Source organism: Cynoglossus semilaevis, chromosome 13, assembly GCF_000523025.1.
Source record: "Cynoglossus semilaevis isolate Cse_v1.0 chromosome 13, Cse_v1.0, whole genome shotgun sequence".
Classification (NCBI taxonomy): Eukaryota; Metazoa; Chordata; class Actinopteri; order Pleuronectiformes; family Cynoglossidae; genus Cynoglossus; species Cynoglossus semilaevis.
Genome location: NC_024319.1, coordinates 4,201,779 through 4,225,106, shown reverse-complemented (window position 1 = coordinate 4,225,106; position 23,328 = coordinate 4,201,779). Strand labels below are relative to the sequence as shown.

The following is a 23,328-nucleotide window of genomic DNA, read 5'->3' as shown; positions in this document are numbered from 1 at the left end:
CTGTTCTATCGCACCTCAGTGTTTTTATTTCAACTGATCGAGGAATGTAAGAAGAAGAAACGCTCGTGTTGTCCAGGGTGTTTTTTTTTTCTCCAGGTTTTATTTGTCAGGAATATAAAAATGACATAAAAATATTAAAAATTCTTCCATCATACAAGAAAGTTTCATACCATCATCATTAACCTCATTAACAACTTGGAGTAGCCTCTGATACCGATGTCATTCCAGTACCTTTTTTTCTCCTCCAGAATCCCACAGTCTGTCATTGCTGAGGCGATATGTCCATGTTTACGGCGTGGTTGTTTTTTTATCTGAAATATTGACCAATATCACAGCGACACCTGAGTAATGGATCAAGACATCCCTAGTTTTTCCTGCCTTTTCTGATGCAACTAAAACTGTACTGTCATCAATAAAAGAAAAAGAAAATCTTCAGAAATTCATAATTGAAAGTGTTCAAGAACTTCAGCTGAAAACTCACTGCTATGAAACTAAAGCGTCCATACATTAGTAGCTGTTAAACAGTAATTAACTAGGAAATGTATAAAACAGAATAGTAATGTTTTTTTTTTACCACCAGCGCTGACTCTGCTAAGCTACTGAACCACACTGTTACATTGACAGTGAGTAAGCAGCGAGTTCACACACACACACACACACAGAAGAACTGTGTGTCCAAAGGAAGCCGACATTGTTGCAGAAAAAACAATTCATTGTCACCGTTGGTGACTAAGGTTCTTAGATAATGCATAAGAAATGCATTTAAGGAGAAAATTGTCAAGAGAATTACAACACCAAAACACAAAAAGCCCAAATTATGAATATTTCTGAAATACCAGAAATAGAACAAACAAAAATTTAAATGCTTATACCAGCTTCAAATGGATTTTGGTTGTTTTTCATGCACTTGTTGTTTAACCAAAAACTTTCAATATAAAAGAAATAAAAAGATTCTGAATTGAAATATTTGTTGTCAGAATTTTCTATTCCAAGTTGAAAACTTTAAAAACTTTGTGTGCATTGTAAAAATGCTCCCGTGTTCGAATTTATAAATTCAGACCTGTGTTGAACTTTGTTGACAAAATAATCAAACCACATCCACGCAGTTGAAAAAGTCGTGAGGTGACAAAATAATCAGACCATATCCACGCAGTTGAAAAAGTCGTGAGGTGTTAAAACTCCCGACCTCCAAATACACCAGTGTGTACTGCACTTGGAATCCCTGCTTCAAATAAAGTCATTTCCTCCGTTACTGATGAGTTTCTCTTTCTTTTTGAGTCTCTTCAGCAGACAGGAAGTGATGCCCAAAGCTCCGCCCTTCAGGAAGCGAACAAAGTTGTCTCCCACCAATGGGCCCATTGCAAAAAGACCCGGTTCCTTGGTGCATTCAAATGTGTACGGGTAGATGTCAACGGGGTTTTGTTTGCAAGATATAGGTTTCGTTGGATCCTGTCCCAGGTACTGGCCTTGTCCCTTCAGGAAGAATAGGTCTGGGTTTGTCCCGATCAGCACCAGGGCCATGGAGACCTTGAATGCCTTCAGGGTGTTTATGCCCTGCAGCAAACATTTCATGTCAGACTGAAAAGACACCACGCAGTGATCAGGGAAACTGGTGTAGTCTGGGAACAAGCCCACGCTGGCATTACCACCTGTGGCCAGTTGGGGCTTCGGACACATTTTGGCACAGACTGAGGAGGCGATACTGACCGCCTGGGCTCTGTTTGGAGCAGGGGAGGGAGTCACATTCTTGTAGGTCTGAGAGCACATCATGTTGTAAACTTTGTGGTACTCTGGATACAGGGTCTTAGGCAGCTGTTTGAAGATGAGGTCCGAGTCCTCCGTGCTCTTACGGAAAACGTGCAGCACCCTGACGTTGCTGTTGCAGGCACACAGAACCGCATCTGCCGCACTCAAACCAGCGCCTACCACCAACACCGGGTCAGAGTTCATATCCAGCTGCCCTCGACCTAGAGCCAAGCCCAGGTCTGAGATACTGTGGTACACAAATGGCAGGTCCTCGCCCTCGACGCCCAAGCGGATCGGTGAATCTGACGCGCCGGTGGCCAGGACGACGTTTTCGGCGAACAAACAGAATGGGATGTGGGCGTTGTTCTGCACCTGCTGATATCCCCGTACTTCCCAGAGAACACACTCAGCTCCATTGTTTTCACACTCAACCCCACTTCCCTCAAAGACCTCATTCCCACCGTCGCCCAGGCCCAGGTCGGCTCCGATACTGTGTCCAAGCTCCACAACCTCCTCGCTGCGCCCTCGGCACAGTTTCTGGATGGAGGTCACGTAGGTGTTCTCTACAAAGTTCTTTTGAAGGCCTTTGATCTTCACGTAGTTTTGGTAATAGGATGAAATCTCCTCGGGAGTTGCTCTGTCATTGGTTGTATCCCTACAACGTGTGGAGAAGAACATGAGGAACTGGACTAAAGTAGAACAACGTCTAGACCAGGGGTCACCAACGTGGTGCCCGGGGACACCTGGTAGCCCTTGTGGACTACCTGAGGAGCCCGTGGGGTATGTTGCTCTCTGAATCAGTTACAAAAACGGGGTCAGAAATTGTACTGTAACTGTGCTCTCTGAATCAGTTACACTTGTGAGGTGTCTAGTACTCTACGTCCCAAAAGGTCGGTGACCCCTGGTCTTGTCTCTATGTCAACTTTTGTCATTACCTTTGCTTGTCATTTGTTAGGTCTCTGTAGTTGACTCCAGGAAGCTCCATCCAGATGCCAAGACTGATGGTCAACATCGACCCTTCCATTGCCTGACAAGAGGAGAAAACATTGAAAATGGGGCAAAAAAAGGGAAGATTTGGTCGAAAAGACACACGATCAACTTTGTAGCTCACATGCCAAGCTCCTCCAGGTGAGGATCGTCCCAGGACCAAATGTGGGATGTGATGTTGCTTGTCCTTCCTCCACTGTAGGACAGAAGGAAACTCGTAGCCAAAGTCAGCATTGGGGTGAAGCAGCGTGTCAAAGAGGACGGCCACGGGATTTCTTGACCTTCCCTCAAGGCCTTCACTCAAGTATTCCAGATCCTGTAAAACAACAGGGTCACCATCGCTTCAACTGTGACATGTGCACATATGCAGACGATGTGTTACTGTTCATACCTGTTCAGTGATAGGTAAATGCTTGGTCTCCTGTAGTTTCCTGTACAGTATTTGGTTTGGGTGGACAGTTGTTGTATCCAAGTAGGGTTTGTATCCACTGAGTAGGTAGGACAGACATATGCCTGAAGGACCGTTACCTACGAAGCAAACCCAGGTTTCAGAGATAGCAGATTGTGACGGAGAACAAGTTTCAACAGACTAAGAAGTCAGTGGATTCAGCTGAAGCAGCTAACCTATGATGACAACAGGGACTGTGGGTGGGTGGTCTTGAGGCAGAGCGGTTTCTTCCAGAAGAGGCATGTCGGCTGCCTGGGCCAGAGCTGCCACTGAAGAGACACAAAATAATGATGTAATAACGACAAGGATTTCAGACAGTTTCTATGTTGGAAATCACATTGAAATCTTGACTCAAGTATTAAGATGGGACCCAGAAAGTGGACCAGAAGTAGCAGAGAGCCACCAGCTGACAATGACAATTAATCGTGATTGATCGAGATAGATCAATCCAAAATATAACCAACACCAAAGAAACCAAAGTTTATATTAGTGAAACGGAAATAGATCGATTTAGAAATGAATTCATGCAATGAACAGAAAGATACTGTAAAAAGTCACTAGACAAAACCACTCCAGATCTTCCTTTGCCCTTTAACAGAAGAAGCACATTTTTGTTGACATAGTATTTTGAAAAAGTCACAGCTTTTTATTTTTTGGCATTGACGTTGGTGAAACAAAATTTTGTTGACACAGTATTTTTAAAAAGTCACAGCTTTTTTTTTTGGCATTGACGTTGGTGAAACAACATACAATTTGGTTTGAGAACATCCAGATGTCTCGGAATTGGATTAGATTTTTCAGCCACACAACATAATCTTATAAACAGTCCACAGTTTTGTTTTTGTTTTTGTCACATCAACACACACACACTCCCCTTCCTGTAAACCATAACACACACTGGGACCTGTTCCTGTTGACCCTGGTACCGCTGGCTAAACAAAAGCCACTTCTAATCAGCTTTGTGTGGGCTTCAGCATGTGTACAGTGCAGGGTGTTTGTGTGAAGTTTGACGGTACCATTGTGTGCCCGGGGGGCAGCAAATCCCCTCTGACCGCTCCTCAGTGGGCCCTGAGCCCTAATCCCACCGGGCCTGTTCATGTCTTCTTCCTCTTTCAGTGGCAGCAGGATGAGAATGTGGCCCTGGCGCTCCAAACCGACTGAACCCTCACAGCTCCTCCTCTGACGTCCACGGCCAACGCACACACACACACCATCTCTACCCAGTTTGAATGTAACTGAAAAGCTGCTCCAACCGCTTTTGTCTCGGACTTTGATACCCTGGCTCAGTTTCTCTAAACTCCATGTCTCCCGGCTGCCGGTTCCAGTCCGCCTCACTTCACATGCCTCCCTTCATTTCCTCCCTTATCTCTCTGTCTGTCTGAGCGGCATCAGTTTGTCAGTGAAAACACTGGGATTCAACACACTTCCTGTATGTATTTCTGCACACTTTCAGTCGCCCATACGTGGGGCTATAACTGTGCTGCTCATTAACCTTGGTGTTGACTTTAATGGAATCATTTGCCATCCTGCCACATCATTAGCTTTACATTAGACCTCAATATTATGACTTAAGTCCATAAGAAAAGTCAAAAGTTTTAACTTTTTTCTTGTAATATTCCGACTTTTTAAACTGTCTCTGACTTAGATTTTTATTTTTTTCAGCTTTATTATTATAAAACTGACTTTTTGTCCTGTAACATTACACATTAATCCTCATAAACGCACGACTTTCTCCTCAGTAAACCTGCAACTTTATTCTCATATTTGAATTTCGGGTCGTAAACTTACGACTCTTTTTTCCTCATCTCTTTAGCTCTAACACTCTGTGGTGGCTCACATCGCCTTCATGTTGCTGTTAAAGATAAAGAGTGACACTCCTCATCATCATCATCTTCATCATCATCATCCTCACAGACCCACACAGTCACCGGGCTCCCACTACAGCAGCAGCCCACTGAGTCACGAGGAGCACCACCATCTTCACCGTCGTTGCATAACTCAGTTCCGCCGCGGACTCACTGACATTCACGCCACTTTGTGAAGGAAATCATTTCTTACCGCACAGAGTTAATGACGTCTCTCTGTCCAGACAGCGTCCAGTTGTTAACACGACCTGCAGCAGCGGCTCTCAGCCTTTAAATAGCCCGGAGCAGTCACCGGTGGGAGGACCCGTGCATCCATCCATCCTCCAACTGTGCGGGATGTTGCATGAGACGAGGACACATCTGACGTCATCGCCGCCGTCCACGGACACTCGCGCGCACACACACACACAAACTTCGTCTCCACCCAGTCAACCGAGCGGATTTGCGCTATTTAAGAACGTGAACTGTTACACACACACACACACACACACACACGCCATCACTACCTCTCTCGCGCACTCTCATTCTCTCTCTCTGCGTGACTGACTATGTACTCTCTCTTTTGGTTCCTTTTGTTTTGACGTCACACGCGCCCTCACGTTGAGGACGTGAGCGCGCATTTCAGGTACAAAGATACAGAAAGGAAAGCGTTGTTTCTTTAAGTGACGTGCACTGGAAAGTAATGGAATAAAACGATCACTTGGAATCGAATTAATTAGGCCATTCATTAGTCATAATTAATGGGCCAATGTTAAAGTGTTTCGGTCTATTTTTAGTCAGGCTGTGCGTTGGTGCAAAATAGACACAGTCAAATAAGTGAACACGTTTCCATATTTTTACTAGAAATTTATTTGTTTTTAATACACAGTGAATTAAGCGAGTTTAAAGTGGCGCTGATAAAGTCAACATACCTGCCTTACACATGTTTAAAATAACATAAGAACCAACAACAACAACAACAACAACAATAATAATAATAATAATAATAAATAAATAAAAGTGACACGTGTTAATAAAAATAATGAAGTGATCAGTTTATCCCCGCCTCTCGATGTCATTGTCCAATCAGGTGCGAGAAAAGTCCAAAACTTCCTGTTTCGACAGTGACACGCGTGTGTCGGCAGCTAGCTCAGGTTTTAACGCAGTAAAGTGTCAATAAGCTCTTCATAATGGTCCACCTGAGCAGAATCTACTTCCGGAAGGTGTGTAACAAAATCGACATGGGTAGCATCGCCGTCATAACTGTATAAATGATCATTTTATAGCTGTGACGGTGTCACTAACGTAGTGACATTGGCAGAGAAGCTAGCCGGCTAACCTGTAACTTAACCTCAGAATATTTTGTCTTAATACTGTACTCTCAGAAAAGAGTATTTACTCTATATATTTTACTTGTACTCCACTATTAGACAGCAGCTGTTATATTATTTTTCTATTTGAGCGTTTAAAACGACAAGTTTTGATATTCAGAGATGAGTTTTCTGTAGTAAAGTACAGTATTCATGCAAACAGTGGACGTTCTTAATGGATAAACCTGAGTGTATCACAGTGACGTGTTAGTATTTATGCAGTGACAGAGATTGACTACGCAAAATCTATTTATACTAACTTTTATTACACATTTGTAGACACTTAATTTCCTGTCATCAGGCAATTTAAAAAATATATCACTTAGCCTTAAAATGCTCTGACTATTTTCTTGTCTGTTGTTGTGTTATATCCTCTGTTTCTTCACAGTACGGCAAGTTTGTGGACAATCTGCGTCTGTTTGTGCGTGGAGGGAGTGGTGGCATGGGTTTACCCCGTCTTGGAGGGCGGGGAGGTGACGGAGGAGACGTTTGGGTGGTAGCAACAAAAGACATGACCTTGAAGAAGATCAAGGACAAATATCCTGAGAAACGTTTCACAGCTGAAACAGGAGTCAACAGCAGGTCGGTTATCTCCCACTCAAACCTTGAGATTTGTTTGTTTTGAAGCCAAGTCTTGTGTTTAAGCTGCAGTGTGTACATTTTTGTGATTGTAATGACATGAGTGCCAGCATTCAGACTTTGTGAACAGAAAGTCTGAGATGACGATTGGAGTTTCAGAGATAATTAGGCCAAAGAGAGTCACACCGCTGAGGATTCAGGGGCCTCATTTTTAAGAAATAGTCGAGTAAAGACTGCAAATGTGAAATGGAAACATCTGTCCTTGTCTCTGAAAGAAGCCCTAACAAACCACAAAAAATCTGCATAAATAAATAGAAAGTAAACAAAGAATACATTTTCAACTCCTTTTAATTGAACATGATGCTTTTTTCTTTGTCCTGATGCCATTTAGAAAAAAATAGAATTCAAATAAGAATTTGCACCTGAATACTCAGTACTCAGTAGTACTAGTCCTACATCGTCGGTTTAATTCGTGTGTATTCTTGTATTATTACCAGTGTCCGAGCACTGAAGGGAGAGAAGGGGAAGAACGCAGAGATCTTTGCACCTGTCGGTATCACTGTCACCACCGATGATGGCAGAGTACTTGGTAACGTATATTACCACATACTATAAGTGTTGCAACTTATAGTGTCAGTAAAGTGTAATTGACTGTAACTTATAGTGTCAGTAAAGTGTAATTGACAAAAATGTGGGAGTAACTGAATAATGATGTCTTTGTCTCTTGTCAAGGTGAGCTGAACACTGAGGGTGTCCGTGTGAGGGTGGCCAAAGGTGGGGCCGGAGGCTCCTTCCACTCTAGGTTTGAACCGACCAAAGGTTGGAGCAGACACATCAGATTGGACCTCAAATTGATCGCTGATATGGGTCTTGTCGGGTGAGAACTTTAACACACAGAAACACCTTTTTCTGTTCAGTCCACTTGGATCAGAATTTTTTACAAAGCTCTGGTGTTTCTGTGTTCTAACAGATTCCCAAACGCTGGGAAGTCCTCTCTCCTGACAGCCATATCCAACGCCAAACCTGAGATTGCCAACTATGCCTGTATGTGAATACAGGGAGTGTAACTTTGTACCCATGGTGTACATGTATACATGCACATTCTTAAGTATTTGTTTTTTACTCTTTTTCAGTCACAACTTTGAGGCCTGAGATTGGAAAAGTCATGTACAGTGATCACAAACAGGTTTGGAATATTCACCACAGAACCTTCCAAATGTTAAGTCAGTTTTTCTCTAGTCATTTGGAAACATAGTGTCACTGGTACTAAATAAACATATTGTTGCAAACTAATGACATCACTCTGTGAAAAACACAGAGGGCTTTGTTAAAAATGGAAGATTCTTTCTTTGACTCCTCTCCTGAATTTTGTCTCCTGCTAGATCTCCATTGCCGACCTCCCAGGACTGATTGAGGGGGCTCACATGAACAAAGGCATGGGTCACAAGTTTCTAAAACATGTGGAGAGAACCAAACAGCTGCTGTTTGTTGTAAGTGAAGATCACAAAACAGTACTTGGTGATGATGACTGCAATGACGGTGGGGGATGATGGTAATGGTCATCACCATCATTAATGATGCCACAGGTCATAGGTCACCATGGGCTTGTCCTCCATTTCTCCTCTCTGCAGGTTGATGTCTGTGGTTTCCAGTTGGCAACTTCAACACCATTCAGGTCAGCGTTTGTAGCAGTGCAGCTTCTCACCAAGGTGACTTCAAACCCTCACTTAGTTTTCTTTTCCATCTGTACCAGTTATGTCGCTCCTTTTACTCTCTTTTTTCATCGTGGTCTCATTTGATTAATGTCCTCAGGAGCTGGAGTTGTACAAAAAGGAGCTGCTGCTGAAGCCTGCTCTGCTGGTGGTGAATAAGATGGACCTGCCAGAGGCTGACGACAAACTGGAGGAGCTGAAGGAGCAGCTGCAGAACCCAGGAGGTCAGTGACACTGCTGTATTTCTTGTGTATATTGATATAAACTGAAACTGTTTTCTCAATCTTCCCGTTCCCTCCTGCAGATTTCTCTGCTCTGCTGCCTGACGACATGATACCAAACAGGTACCTGACCTTCAAACACGTGGTCCCCGTCTCTGCCAACACAGGGTTTGGTGTTGACCTTTTAAAAAGCTGCATCAGAGAGTCACTGGATGAAGAAGCAGTCATGGCAACGAAAGAAGACCACAAAGTCAGACTGAAGACTCTTCGGCTCTCCCTCCCTGTGACAGAAACACAAACAATGTCTGTCTGATGGATTATGTCTCTGATCAACAGAGAACAGCCTCCAGAGCCGGCGTCGGTAATCACTCAGACTCAGTATTGGGTTCAGGAGAACTTATAGCATCGGGCAGAAGAACGTGGGCAGGGAACATTTCACATTTAAATTTTGACTCTGCCGACCGTCGCAGCCCAGAAGTGTCAGTGTGGACAAAGTTCTTCTTTGTTGTGAAAAACCTGTTGTAAATAAAAGACTTGTATTTGTACAGAGTTCATGCATTTATAGTAAATAAAGTGCTTTATTAAATTATGCTGAGCATCTTTGAAATATTTATTTCAACTTCCTGAAACATTTGGTGTTGGAGGTCGGAGGCCCCGGCCCCGGGGACACTCATCTAAAGCAGTAAGAACTGGTAGAACACACCACTGTGTTGAAGAAAGTTTTATTTTGTATTAAATATATTACAATACTGAATGATTAAGACGGGAAACTATATGTAGGGGGCGCCGGAGGGTGAACTTCGCATCCTCCGTCTGTACAACATTCAGGCAGTAATTTAGAAAACAAACTGAACAACTGCAGTATGAAGACTCCAACTGATACATGGGGGAGTTTAGGGAGTGTGGTTCAGTGGGTTAGGCTGTAGTACACAAAATACATCCCTACTGAGGATGGAGCGCTCCCCCTAGGAGGCGCTGGTCCTCCAACTGTTGGTTTGTCCATCTGTGATTAGACGGATGACATTTACAGGGAGAGACTGCCACAAGTACGGAGTCTGATCAGTTCCATTTCAGTAGAGCATCATGCAGCCCACTGTCCAAACCCTGGGTCACAGATATGGACAACGCAGCTTAGAACAGAGCTGAAGCCTGATCCGGCCCAGATCTGTGTCCTAATACCTGTGTCCAACTCTTTCATGATGCAGATCAGCACATGCCAGAGCAGGAAAAAAAACATCATCATTTCTCCATTCAAACTCAGAATAAAAAAAACATCATTCATCATTTCTCCATTCAAACTCAGAATAACTTCATCACAGTTGCTGTACATTACGCTGAGAAAAGAGTGAAGATTACAAAGGTACTTCCTTAAAAAAGGAAAAAAACAACAACATACGATTAGTAATAAAGTCCAGTAAGGTAACAATTGTATTACCATCACTTCACAATCCTAACGCAAACGTAACTTACGAACCAACGAGTGTCCACAACAGAGCGAAAACTAAACAATGACTCAATGACAAACACGTGGCCTGTAAACAACAAAGTCTCCACTGGGGGGAGTAATGAGTCACGGCTGTACAAATAACCCGATTTAAGAGAAACAAGATCGTTTCCAGAAAATTCCTCCTTAAACAGCGAGAATGAAAAAACAAATCCTTCCTGACTGACGATGAGGATGGTGACGAAGGGGAAAAGGTCTTTTGGTGACATGCTCCCTGCTCCGAAAAAAAAAAAAAATCGGATATGAAACTGTCATGCTGTTGGTCTTCACAAGCTCAAACAGCAAGCACTGTACAGCGTATTTATTCATCTAAAAGCTAAACATCGTCGTCATCACAGCTAAATCCAAAATGCATTTTTCAATCACGGCTTCCAGATTCTCACAGAGCTGGAGGTTATGACTCCACCTTGACCTTGAATTGACCTCGTCCTTTTAACTGGAAATTTGCAAATTGACACTAGGGGGCGGGTGGAGCGGGTGTTTCTACAACTACAGCAACACAAAGCCTTTCGTCCATTTCTTCGCACACTAATGGCACATGTGACTATTTCAACGCAGCTAAATTAACACGATCGCAGTAACATTCATACTGTGGAGTAGCACAATCTACATCGCCCCAAACGGGTGGACTCTGCTGTATGTGCGGAAAAACGACGTCAGAGTTACTCAGAAGAATGGTAAAAATTAGGGATGTCCGATATTGACTCTTTTGCCGATATCTGATATGTTGATATTATCCAAACACTCAATTTCCGATATCAACCGATACCGATATATGCAGCTGTTTGTCCCCAAAACTGAGGGAAACGTCTCAGGAACCTACAAGCGATTCCAGTGAATTTGGCGAAACCCAGACATTGGGTTATCAGGTTTTCATTATCGGAGGAAAATTCAATAACATTTCTTACAGATATTACACAATTATGCTAATATCGGCCAATATTATCGGACATCTCTAGTAAAAATGCCAGGTGACGGAGCGTGGAGAATGTCTTCTCTCCTACAGAGACCGGCTTCTGTCCACAACACCATACGGCCAAAAGATCTTTCGACATAAAGCCAAAAGGAAAAACAAACAAACGAACAAACAACAAAAAAACCACAGTCTTTGAGGATTTTTCCTGTACATATTTACACACGCACAAACAACGCCGTGAAAAGGAGAAGAAGCGGGGGCGTCCATGACTTCATGGCGTCATGACTTAATGCTTTATACTTGTTGATAGAATATGGGTTTGCTATAGTGTAGAGGATGCATGGAAGCCTACAGAAGGTATAAAATCACTGCCCTCCCCGCATGCTTTCCTCTCAGATGGCCTCACTGCTCCTCGGGTCTCGTCTGTCGGAGGAGGATGCTGATAAACAGGGTCGTCTCATGCATACAGTGTGTCTACAGTGATTCACGTGCGTGGAAATGATGTGAGAAAGTCCTGCGGAGAGGAGCGTCAAAGACCTCGCGGAACAGTGGCGTGACGGTGAGTGTGATGAGAGAGAGTTCAGGATTTAGGTTGGCTGGGTGGGTGGGTGGAGGTGAAGGGGTCGAGGGGTCTGGGGATTCAAAGGTCCCTTCGGTGACGGAACAGCTCAGGCTCAGCTCCAGGTGGTCTGGACTGAAGGTGGCGCTGGAGTCTCCTCCAGAGCGTCTGCATCATCCTGTAGTGATGCGCTGAAACAAGAGGCTCTCCGGCCTCAGAGATGGTTTCACACACCAGCTCACACACACACACACACTAGTTCCACTCCAGACGGGGGGTTTCCTCTCTCTCTCTTTATTTCTTGTTAGTTGTTTAGAGTCAATTTAGCTTCATTTTTCTTTTGTTCACTCATAAAAAAGGAGAGACAAGTGAAGTTCCTTTTGTTCTTGCGCAGAGTGTGAGAACTTTTTTATATTGAAGTTTCCCACAGCTGCAAACAGAAGAGACGGCATTTTAGTTTTCACATATTTACACACCAGTACATTTGAACACAAACAGAGGCAAACGGCTCTTGTTGTTTAATCTGATTAATCGCAGGTTGACTGTGGATTAAGCAAAAGTCGAGGACGTCCGTAATTTTGACATCCCTTATTCTTTTCGTTGCCTAGAATGTTAGTCTTGTCTAGTCTTCTGTCGTTCAGATTTGTTCTGAAGGGTTTTATTTACTGACTGAATGACCTGCTCATCAGTTAAAGTGTAAATGAACTGTTATGACTAAAGAACTGCTGTGATGTAGTTCCACGTCTCGTGGTTCAGTACTTGCCCTGGCACTCTGCCTCGCTTTCCTCTGGTCATCGGGGAGAGGAGGCATTGGATACGGGTACTTCCTGCTGGATGCGATCGACCCAGTGGAGGAAGTGGGAGACTTGGCAGGAGAAAGCGTCCTGAGGAACAGAGGAGGTGACACCATTAAAATGTTGCCTCTTCATTTCTGGACGTCGTTTACGTCGGGTTGGCCAAAGACACAGATCGGAAATGAGGTCGGACCGAGGAAGTGGAGCCAATGTTAGATCTGTGACTTTGGGCAACTTCCTCTGTGAGCTGCTCTAATTATTCAGTGTTCTGGTTCCTGTGGAGAGAGGTCGCCCAGAAAAGCTCCCGCAGACGGGCGATCATGTGATCTGATCTGGAAAACACCGTGGCTGTAACTCAGCTTTTCATGGGCGACGTCTGTACACAGCAGGTACTTCATACAGCAGTACACAGTACTCCATGAGGTACTCCAGGCACAGTCACAGTTGCCTCAGGTTCATGTGTGTAACTGCGCTGCAGCATGATTCCTTCATCACTCTGCACTGACACACACACACACACACACACACACACACACACACGATCAGATCCTGCAGAAATACACCTTCAGCCTCTGTAGGGGGCATCATGCTGCTGAAGGTGTAGTTGGGCTGCCAGCTGAACCAGTGAGTGAAGGATGAACGCTGCAGGAGTGACAATAGAATGAGAAGATGGAAGAACAGACACAGACGCCGTCGCCCGGGAACAAAGGCACCACAGGTGTCAAATTCATTTGGGTTCGGGGGCCAAGTGGTCCAGACCAGTACAGTCGTAACATAAACACCAAGTCTTTCCCCCCTTTGTTTCCATGCAAATAAAGTACATAAGATCAATCTTCATATTTAGTGAAATATATTTTTACCAAACATTTCCTGAACATGAAGTGTTTATATCTTCTAAATTCATTCAGTGGACTAGATTGAAACCCCAACTGGGCCGGTTTGGGCCAACGAGCCATATGTTTGGCACCCGTGGACTGGATAAATTATGGGCTCACAGTAGGAGTGTATTCAAATATAAGGATTTGGAAAATCACTTCAGTTTTGTTATAGACCAGGGGTCACCAATGGGGTGCCCTGATGGACCACATAAGGCATTGTTTCCCAAAGACTGGGTCGCGACCCTCAGGTGGGTTTGGGTCGTCTCACATCATGTTTCCCAGGAGTTTTTGAACTTTGTCTATCGACTTGGGTTGCAAAGGTTTCTGACCTGTGTCTGTGACCATCTACAGACCTCAGCGACTTGTGTCTGTGACCATCTACAGACCTCAGCGACGGTGAGACAACAGTGTCAGGCTCACACGACGACATCACGCGTGAAGACACGTGAGGTCACCGGGAGGGGAGCAGACGGGCAGACACTTACTGACACAACAACACTGATCATGCTGAGTTAACAAGAGGTGGAGGAGGATAAGCGGGGGAGAGGGGTGAGGGAAAAAAATAAAAAATAAGAAGAGAGTCTGGAAAAACACACAGGTGGCGCTGCAACGCTGGCACGAGTGGTTAGAGCCGTACTACATAGCAGGAAATGAAAATATGCAAATTAAAATTAAGAAATAGAAATTAATTCTAGGTAACATATATATGCTTGATGGGTTTTTTTTTAACAATTCAACAACAACCTCCCCTGAAAGATCACAACATGTCAGCTCTAGGACGTCGTCTTATGTTTTCTACTCTTTAGGTTTAAAAATAAAAGAAGGTTTCTCTGACCAAAACACAAATGAAAAGTAAAGGCAGGTTTTTAACAAGCATGTGAGGTCGAGAACAAGGTCTGAGGTAGTACCTAAGGTAAGGTCCTCGGGTGTTTTTATTCACATCTTCTACCCATTTAGTTACATCATAATACTCTGTTTTGGAGCGAGGGGTTAAATACCTGTGGGAGGTGTGTGAGGGGGGAGGACGTGACACAAGGATGGGGGAGAAGAGAGAAAAAGGAAGGACGTAAGGAAGGAAGGATGGAAGGAAAGAAAATGAACAAGACAGTAAAATCTCCAGGAGTCAGTGTGGGGGAGGAGAGAGGGGGAGAGGAGATATTTTTAGGAAGGCACAGCAGAGCAGAGACAATCAGAACAGACACCAAGATGCACTTGAGAAAATGGAGAGAAAGATGGCAAACAGACCTGTGTGCAGTGTCAGATGGGAACCATATCAATGGCAAACAACCGTGTCATGTGTGACGGGCTCAGAGACACTGTTTGCTACATGTCACGTCATTCCAAGCGTTCGGCGCGCGCGGCCGCTCAGTCAGTCTCATGCTTGCAATGACAAACAGCTGCACGGCTTCACAGGCCAAGACCTTCAAACCCACAGACAGGAGGCAGCCGACGCACACCGTTCACGGCTCATTCACAGTCAGCAGTCGACAAGCATGAGTGCACGGGTGTCATCGGGTCAAAGGTCAGGGATGGAAGATAAGTGGCTGAAGTGCAGCCTCACGCCAGGCCAGGGAGGTGACGACAACTAAGTGTTTATACTATGTCTTTCTAAAAAAGCTGATGAACGTCGCCGGTATACGCCGTCACGAACAAGGGTACGTTGAAATGTTCTGAGAAAAACTTTATCAAATGTCTATTTATCAAAAATAATCTTTTCTGAATATCCTCATTTTTAGTTGACACACTTCTGCAGGCGTCCCTCTCAGGTCAATCAAGTTCCCTCCAGGTGTTATCCCAGAGAGAAATAATATGGAGATTAGATACAAATCTGAGGAAAAACCACGATTCCATGATTTCAAACATTATTTGACAATATTTGAAAGTTTAGGGTTTGCGTGGTACGTTGGAAGGAATCCTGTCTAACATCAGAATGCTCTGGGTTCTATACCACCTGGTTCTCCAATCCGTGGTTGGCTTGTGTCAGGAAGGGCCTCCGATGTTAACCCTTCCAAATCAATCAATTCAGTTTGAGAATCAGACTCCTTCAGAAACATCTGTCTCGGACCTCGTTGACGTACCCTCATCATTCTCATAGGGAGTTAGTTTTCAAAACTGGACTTGTTACCATATTTTCTGGACTATAAGTCGCACAAGCCAAAAGTTGTTTTCATACAACTAGAACTTTTGTGTCTATCTTCCTGACAAACTCTTCGTCATGTTCAACAGTAAGATCAGCAGCTGGGCCCCAGGAACTTACTCTGTGGAATTAGAGCGAGCGCGAAACTTCTTTCCTTTCAGTTTCTTACGATTCCCACTCAGATTTCCTGGAAGTAAATAAACAAAAACACAGGCTTATGTCGCAAAAGCGTGCAAATAAAAACACAATTATAACACTCAAAAATGCCCAGGAAATATTGGCTCCGTTAGAGTGGAACCGGTGACAAACTCGACAAAAGCCTCTGCGCTTACGGACGAGCAGCTAATACCTTGCCAAGAGTTGCTTCTCGGCCGTCCATTTTCACAGATGTCAGAGATGTGTTTGGCATCTGGGATCCTCTCGCTCCATGAGTGCGACAGTCCGTTAGATCTGCACAAACATGCACGCACACACTTATGAGCGTAGCAAAAACAACACACCGTGAGGCCTACTTCAGCTATGACAAATCAGGAAAGGTCTGTTCTGGTCACAGATTTAGAGACAAAAGCTGTAGTTAATGAAGGAGTGCATGAAGACACCATGGCTGCGAATGGCAACATGATGAGCCGCGATCCGGCATCGTGACATGAGGATGGGACGTGATGTGAGAGCTGAGCTGATCGCTGCCTGACTTTACTACAACTTTGAACATCACTTTCCAGAATGTTCAAAGACAGCGGTGCATATAAAAGCAATGATGGTTATGTCATAGCACGGTGGTTCTCAAACTATGGTACGTGTACCACTGGTGGTATACGGGGGTCCGACCCACCACCAATCGCACGTTCATAAAAAGGACTCTCTGTAGCAAATTGAAGCCTTTGTTACTGAAGGCTTTTTCATTCACGGAGGCAATGGAACCGACTAGCCTCGTTCAGATTACGACTTGGGGGGGGGGGAGACTCTCAGTTTGGTTCTGATTGCTGTGTGCTGGGTCCATGTCTGGTCAGACTGTACTGACAAGGACATAACTAGAACCCAACTGCAGCAAAATGGATAGATGAAATTATTTATATAAACATACGTTTATATCTGTATTTATATAAACCCTTGTTAACGGAAACAACGGTCGGAAAATAAATAAAAACAGTGAAGGTTAAAGTAACTTGGAGACAGTCCCTAAACTGACATGGATTGTCTAAGGGGGCAGGGAAGATGGTGGAATTTCCAAAGGGATTGCCCTTAGCCGAGTCCGACCTGCGACGCGGCGAAGCTGGGGATTGTAACTCGGTCTGACCGGTGAGACTGCGGTCGTTGTGACTGCTTAGGGGAAGTTTATGACTGTTTTACCGGCTGACCACCGGCCCACGGAGCGGCGACGTGTGCATTGTAACGCACCGTCAGAGCGGTCATTCGGCGATTGATAGACTTAGACACAACATACAAACAGACATATTTACAATTCAAGCACAAAGAAAATGTCAACAAAAGCCGGAGCAACAAGCACGAACAACGGAGCAGACGATCTGACACTGCGTTCTCCTGTGACAGGACTTATATACGGGGCGTGTAATCAGCGGTAGCTGCTGGAGGCAGGTGACGGCGATGATGCTGATGATTGGCGGGCAGGAGCGGCTGGATGATGACGACGCTGATTAACGGGCAGAGATGGCGGTTTTCACGACAATGGAAGCACCAGTTGGAATGCTACTTCAGTTTACAGCTAAACATGCTAACAATGCTGCCGCTGGATTTAATGTTGGACATATCGGAGGGACAAATGTTTTCGTCGGTGATACACACACCATGTACGAGTTTGAGAACCACTGATATGGTAAGTTTTGTCTTAGCAGGGGTGTCCAAACTTTACCACAGACATAAATAAATAAATATATATACTAACATATATGCATATATATAAATATAAACACTCTGAGGTCAATCTATCTTATTCAAAGTGTTTTTGTTTGTACCATAAAAGCTGAATTTGGACATTTACTGTCTGTACCATGGAAGGACTGCCTTTGTCTGAATTAAATGTTAGTAAATATACTGTTAAAACTTTAAACTTTAAACTTTAAAATCACGCCCCGGTAATAGATATTATGTACATTTCAACTAAAAAAACCCCAAAAGTTACTACAAAGACCAATGCAATATTTACTGCTGTGTAGTTTTCCAATAACGTTCACAGACACATTAAAGACCACAATCGGCAACATGACCCAGACTTTGGACACACCTGGTCGCAAAGCATTCACACGCACCACCACCACCACCCACACACATAAACACACACTGTGAATGAATGAGTTATGACATGGCACACCTGAAGCCAAACAGTGAGATGTTCTGAGAAATGGATGGGATGGATGGAGTGAAGGACAAGGTGCAAATCTGCAGGTGGGACAGGCAGGCTGACCTCTTCTTAGAGCTGCAGCCGGAGTTTGTGCTGACACCTGGAGGCATGTCGCTGTAAAATGAATCTGCGTCCCCAGGCTTTGTTACATAGTCGCCTGGAGGCATTTGCCTACAAATAAAGAACAACACTTTGGTGTGAAATTACACACCAGCCTGAAACACACACACGTATTCCATGTCTTTCAGCCAGTGGTTTGGGACAAATGTCTCTGCAAAATACAACAAATATCACGCTTTACACATTTACAATAACAACTAATTTTGCGTGTACGAAACCTAAACCCTCTCTGTCTCATATCAGTGTCTCTTCTATGTGTTATTTCACAGCATTATTACGTAACGTGTAAGACAGAAGAAATGTCAACTCCATCTCTAGCAACCTTCCAAGTGGAAAATCTCTCTCAACTATACTTCGCTAACACTTCACTAAAACGTCAGGTCCTCCGTCGTGTAATAAAATAGATATAAGAATATTTAAAAGAAAACCATTGAATACTTCAAATACTTCAAATACTACAAATTTGACATTTAGATTAATCGTAAGTGCAACACATGAAAGAGATGAGCAAACCGGCAGAATCTTCGGTGAACCTCCGACTCAGCGTAGCGCCTCTTCTTGTAGCTCCTGTGAAGAGCAACACATGAAATCTAAAATTCATTTCATTTTAACTGCTGTACATCCCACTTGGTGGCGCTGTAGTTCCAACTGTAGTGTGAAAGCTGTCTCTTTTCATTCCACATTATTTCAGACAATCACAAATCTACAAGTATAAAGACAGAAAGTCTGCAAAAAAAGGACTTTTTTTTCTTCACTTATTGGGTCACAGCTGGTGTAGTCTGATCACTGATTCTCACATCCTTATTGGGTCACAGCTGGTGATCAGACTACAGTCTGATCACTGATTCTCACAGTGACTTACTTGTAGCACCAGGCTGTAACAGCCAGGATGAGTGCGAGGAAGAGAATGGAGCCTGCGATGGCCCCGACGATGATGTTGGTACTGGTGATACCTGAGACAGAGGACGACAGGAGAGAGAGAGAGAGAGTGACACATCTCATTCTCTGAGTCGTGGACACGTGGGAAAACACTGACCACAAACTACTGCAGTGGAACCAAAACACAGTGTCATTAGCAGGAGGAGTAAACGGAGCTCAAGGGGGAATAAACTGAGGAAAGACATTATCGACAGCCTTTGGTTTCTGCTCTGAAGAGACCGTGTTGAACATGAGGAGTGAGTTCCCTTTTTAGGTAGATAATAATAATAAAACTGAACCACCAGGGTGAATGAGGAGAAGAAGGACATGGAAGAGAAAACAGGACAAAAACAAAGAAAATAAAAAAAAAAGAACTCAAATCTGACCTCGGTTCTCTCTGTCAAACCCGTGAGCCTGTCGACAAAGAACGAGTGAAAAATAATGACCAAAAAAAAAGTGATTACAAAACATTTCACTTCAAACAAACACAAGATGAGGAAAGAATGAGCGACAACGGGCGGTGACCACACTCAAGTGTCCACGTTCATACTTGAAACGGAGGTCGTTGGTCCAACCATGAGGTAACTGAGCGGAGACGTGGAATTACAGTCTTCTCCGGCCCAGCCCAGGTAACACACACACTTCAGCTCATTACTGCACACCTACAACACAACATACACAGGAAAGATATTTTATTGATTAACCTGAAAACATACATTTTTTTGGGAGATATGACAACATTTGAAAAATTCCTGGGAGGCAAAATTTCAAGAAGGGAAAAAAAAGATTTGAAATGGTTTTATTGCATCTGGTGTGTGTGTATGTGTGTGTACCCCGTGTCCAGAACAGATGGTCTTGTCCGTAGTCCCGGGGCAGGTACTGAAGTTGAACTGTTGGATGGGGAGACATTTGTGATTGAAACAGATGTGGTCTGTCCCACAGGCGGTTCCGTCTTCGACATATCCAAGATCAGTGTCTCCATCGATCACCACGTGGGCACCGCTGGATAAAAACACACGGAATCAAGAATCAAGAAACACAGGTTTCTATTGCAGATAGATAATGGATAGAACTTGGTGTGTTCTGTGTAAACGTTCCTTCATCAGAGTCATTTTTATAGTGGTTATGACTGTTGGTTAAGTCAGTGATCAAATATTAGCGTTAACCAATCAGAGGTAAAGACTGGAAGAAAAAACTCTTTTGACTTCAACTCTTCCCAAGCCATGCCGACTTCCCACTGACGTCGACTGATCGTCTTTTCTGTCAGTGCCAACCACTGACGCCTGACTTTAGCCACAGACGCAACAGTGTCGTTTCTGACCTGCAGTCCAGAGAAGCGCTGTGTCGGGCCACAGAGAAGGAGGTCAGTCCACCCTGCAGCTCCCCCAGTCGCGGCGCAGGTGAGATGTTAGAGCACAGCAGGTAACCACAGTGGACATCCCTGAACGACCAGGGCAGAAGCACAGGTCAGATGGAGAGAACATTCCAGAAGCTCAGTATCTAACGTGTCAGAAAAGCACCGGCTTACTGCTTGTTACACTGGATCCAAGTGTCCTTGTCTTTCCCACAGTTGCCCTTCTCTGTGCCCTCAATGTTGAGCTTTTCGTAACAGAACTTGTCGGCCGCTGTTGCCTCTGAACAAGTCACAGAAAGACATGGAGTCAGAGTCAGACAGGTGTCGGTATAAAGACGGACAGAGGAGTTGATCAGTAGAAGTCACCAACTCACTCTCTCCCCAGATGTACTTGCACTGTCTGTCTTTGGTTTTACACCGTCCGTTGAAGCAGCGACCCTGTGGTTGAACAACACCCAGCATCATGTTGACTTCAAAAATAAACAAACACAAAGGTGTTTAATTAACGTTAGACACAATTTTTACCTGATCCTTCTCACATGTGTAGCCGTCCATTTTGTGTGCATTAGGAGGACACTGCAAAAAAACCATTTTTTTAAAAATCAGAAAACCTTTAATCGCCATGGGAACTGGTTAGAGTGTGAAGAGCACAGCTTAAACTCACCTGGCTAGAGTTGCCGGTGCAATTTTCAGGGATGTCACAGTCGTTCACTGCATCTCGACACACTACCCCCGTCATTTCCATCTGGGGGTTAAAAAAATCCCACATTTTTGTTTTTAATACAGTAATACCCTCATTTTGTGATATTGTTACAGTGTCTCATTGGGACTCCACTCCCCCCCCCAACTCCCCAGGATGTAGCACACAGACGCTGTTTAGCCAGAGCTCACAGTCTGTCTTTTAACAGACAGGTGCAATACTATTGTGTAAGACCACTGCGCAATTAAGTGCAATATCACTGCGCAATATTTCCTGTTCAGCTCCAGCACTATCACTTATTTGTTCCTGTTTACATTTGTCACTCCATCTTGTCACTCTCAACACACTTCTGAACTGTTTACATGTTTATTTACCATTAGTTTATATTTAGCACAATTTCTGTTCTGCACTACCTACGTATATACATAAGTATGTAGAAATACTTCAAGTAAGTACTCGTGGCCTACAAGCTGTGTACTTGGTACTGTGTACTCCGGTTGCCAAGCAACGACATTTCGTTGCCAGACTCACTGTTTTCTTGTGTTTCTGTGCAATGACAATAAAGAAAGTCGAAGTCATATGACAAAAAATATCACAAAACATAATATTGCAGTATATTATGTTCTGTCATAGTGATATGTCTTGTGATCTGAGCTGGGGAATAAAACAGTTGTTAGTTTTTAATTATGTATTTACCGAGAGTCCATTCATTATTTTCTTTTAGGTTGTATTTCTTTTTTGACTGGACCTGGAACAGTGTGTGGAACAGACTCCTCGTGGTATACAGTGATGTTTACCTGGCAGTTGTTGCAGCAGAGTCCATCACTGCACTTTGAGCCTTGAGTCAGCGTACACTTCTGACAGCACATTTCACCCTCTCTGGCACAGTCCTGGACAACAAGCTCAGAATCAACGTGTGATCCATCCAAATATAGCACAACAGAATATTTAATTAATATTAATAATTAATATAAAAATATATCTATATAGAGTAAATACAGATATAAATATATGAGCAAACACAACACACGTCACAACAACAAACGTCAGTTCTTCTATGTAGGGTTAATCTGGAGTTTATCTCTTCCTGTTTTGGTTTGTGTCTGTGAACACAGCGGTGACTCACTGCTGGGCTGCCGCAGTCACACTCCTCTCCTGGTTCCACAAAGCCGTTGCCACAGATTGGAGGGTCCAACAGCTGATTGGAGGAAAAGGGAAATGATTTACAATAGTAAGAAAATACCTCAAACAAGCAAGAAAAGAAATAAACAAACAATGACTTATTAATTTTCTAAATTGAGACTGATTGTAGTGAGTTTCCTGTTGGATTCTACCATTATTCAGTGCTTTCTAAACTTTTACGCTGCAGCGCCCCCTTTTTGTAGAACGGACCACTGTAGAGCCCTGCGCCCCATGTCAACACACTCACAGACATTGTGAACTGACGCCAAACCTTTTCCTTTCCGCACTCCTCAGGGGCCCCGCCCCACACTTTGGGAACTGCTGTCATGCAGTTTACTGGCAGGAATAGCTGAGTTTCCAGTGAGTGAGTGAGTGTGTGTGTGTGTGTGTGTGTGTGTGTGTGTGTCGTACCTTCAGAGGTTTGTTGAACAGACACATGCCTCCTCCACTGTTCAGGAAGTTGTGATATTCCTCCACGTTGCAATCAGAGAACCTCTTTGGCAGGTAGAAACTGTTTAACACAACCAGAGTCTGTGGTTATCACTGCTACAGTACAGGCTAAAAAAACAACAACAAAAAAACAAACAACAAAAAAACTAAACCTCCCTGTTCTACAGATAAATGACTTTGAAAACCTGAGTGTTCAAAGTTAAACTTGTGAAACAGATGTGTTCATACTCACGGCGTGGACGAGAGCCTTACAAAACACGGAGACATTAGTAATTAAAGTGTAGCTGTCAGCACACACTAACACATGGACGGAGATGTGCTGTAGATGGATCAGGAGGCTACAGGGGCTGAACATGACGCGCTGATACACTGTTATTGCATCATCATTTCACACTGAGACCCTGCGACTGTGAACGCACCGGGATTTGTCCTGTGCAGCCGCAGCGCTAACGCTATGCTGTGCTGCTGATTGGGCTGCTGAGAGATGACCTGAGTGGCTCTGACTGGAACAACAAACAATGCAATAACAGACAGAGTGGATGACAGACGA

At 43.9% G+C, this 23,328-nt stretch overlaps 3 protein-coding genes across 4 annotated transcripts in view; 1 reads left to right on the top strand and 2 right to left on the bottom strand.

The window, feature by feature from the left end:
• Nucleotides 1–91: 91 nt before the first annotated feature.
• Nucleotides 92–5,232, bottom strand: osgin2 (oxidative stress induced growth inhibitor family member 2). The gene is made up of 7 exons (XM_025061734.1): nt 4,198–5,232; nt 3,358–3,450; nt 3,125–3,261; nt 2,858–3,049; nt 2,682–2,773; nt 1,131–2,401; nt 92–1,083 (listed from the first exon to the last, which is right to left on the bottom strand). The coding sequence occupies exons 1-6, from the start codon at nt 4,277–4,279 to the stop codon at nt 1,228–1,230; spliced, it is 1,770 nt and encodes a 589-aa protein (XP_024917502.1). The 5' UTR covers nt 4,280–5,232; the 3' UTR covers nt 92–1,083; nt 1,131–1,227.
• Nucleotides 5,233–6,096: 864 nt separating this feature from the next.
• On the top strand, nt 6,097–9,452 carry gtpbp10 (GTP-binding protein 10 (putative)). Its single transcript, XM_008323062.3, has 10 exons — nt 6,097–6,248; nt 6,784–6,977; nt 7,472–7,563; nt 7,707–7,851; nt 7,945–8,018; nt 8,108–8,160; nt 8,357–8,464; nt 8,606–8,683; nt 8,787–8,910; nt 8,991–9,452. Exons 1-10 carry the CDS (start codon nt 6,216–6,218, stop codon nt 9,218–9,220), a joined length of 1,131 nt encoding a protein of 376 aa, XP_008321284.1. The 5' UTR covers nt 6,097–6,215; the 3' UTR covers nt 9,221–9,452.
• A 720-nt stretch (nt 9,453–10,172) lies between these two features.
• Nucleotides 10,173–23,328, bottom strand: part of adam22 (ADAM metallopeptidase domain 22) — a 60,155-nt gene continuing 46,999 nt past the window's right edge. The window contains exons 15-31 of one of the 2 annotated variants that reach the window (XM_008323066.3): nt 22,740–22,839; nt 22,273–22,344; nt 21,944–22,036; nt 21,111–21,191; nt 20,972–21,022; nt 20,821–20,884; nt 20,621–20,726; nt 20,414–20,533; nt 19,926–20,094; nt 19,643–19,754; nt 19,037–19,127; nt 18,688–18,741; nt 18,118–18,225; nt 16,045–16,145; nt 15,816–15,882; nt 12,650–12,770; nt 10,173–12,316 (exon numbers count right to left, since the gene is read on the bottom strand). In XM_008323066.3, the coding sequence (XP_008321288.1) occupies nt 12,296–12,316; nt 12,650–12,770; nt 15,816–15,882; nt 16,045–16,145; nt 18,118–18,225; nt 18,688–18,741; nt 19,037–19,127; nt 19,643–19,754; nt 19,926–20,094; nt 20,414–20,533; nt 20,621–20,726; nt 20,821–20,884; nt 20,972–21,022; nt 21,111–21,191; nt 21,944–22,036; nt 22,273–22,344; nt 22,740–22,839 (1,531 nt within the window). In that variant the 3' untranslated portion in view covers nt 10,173–12,295. Of the gene's footprint in view, nt 12,317–12,649; nt 12,771–15,815; nt 15,883–16,044; nt 16,146–18,024; nt 18,226–18,687; nt 18,742–19,036; nt 19,128–19,642; nt 19,755–19,925; nt 20,095–20,413; nt 20,534–20,620; nt 20,727–20,820; nt 20,885–20,971; nt 21,023–21,110; nt 21,192–21,943; nt 22,037–22,272; nt 22,345–22,739; nt 22,840–23,328 lie in introns of both variants that reach the window. The other variant, XM_025061621.1, reaches the window with a different exon arrangement.

Coding starts and splice junctions, on each gene's coding strand:
- gtpbp10 (XM_008323062.3), top strand. CDS start 6,216: ATGGTCCACCTGAGCAGAATCTACTTCCGGAAG. Junction 8,161..8,356: donor TGTACAGTGATCACAAACAG/GTTTGGAATATT, acceptor GTCTCCTGCTAG/ATCTCCATTGCCGACCTCCC. Junction 8,684..8,786: donor CAGTGCAGCTTCTCACCAAG/GTGACTTCAAAC, acceptor TAATGTCCTCAG/GAGCTGGAGTTGTACAAAAA.
- osgin2 (XM_025061734.1), bottom strand. CDS start 4,279: ATGAACAGGCCCGGTGGGATTAGGGCTCAGGGCCCACTGAGGAGCGGT. Junction 3,262..3,357: donor AGTCCCTGTTGTCATCATAG/GTTAGCTGCTTC, acceptor TTTGCTTCGTAG/GTAACGGTCCTTCAGGCATA. Junction 2,402..2,681: donor CTAACAAATGACAAGCAAAG/GTAATGACAAAA, acceptor CACACGTTGTAG/GGATACAACCAATGACAGAG.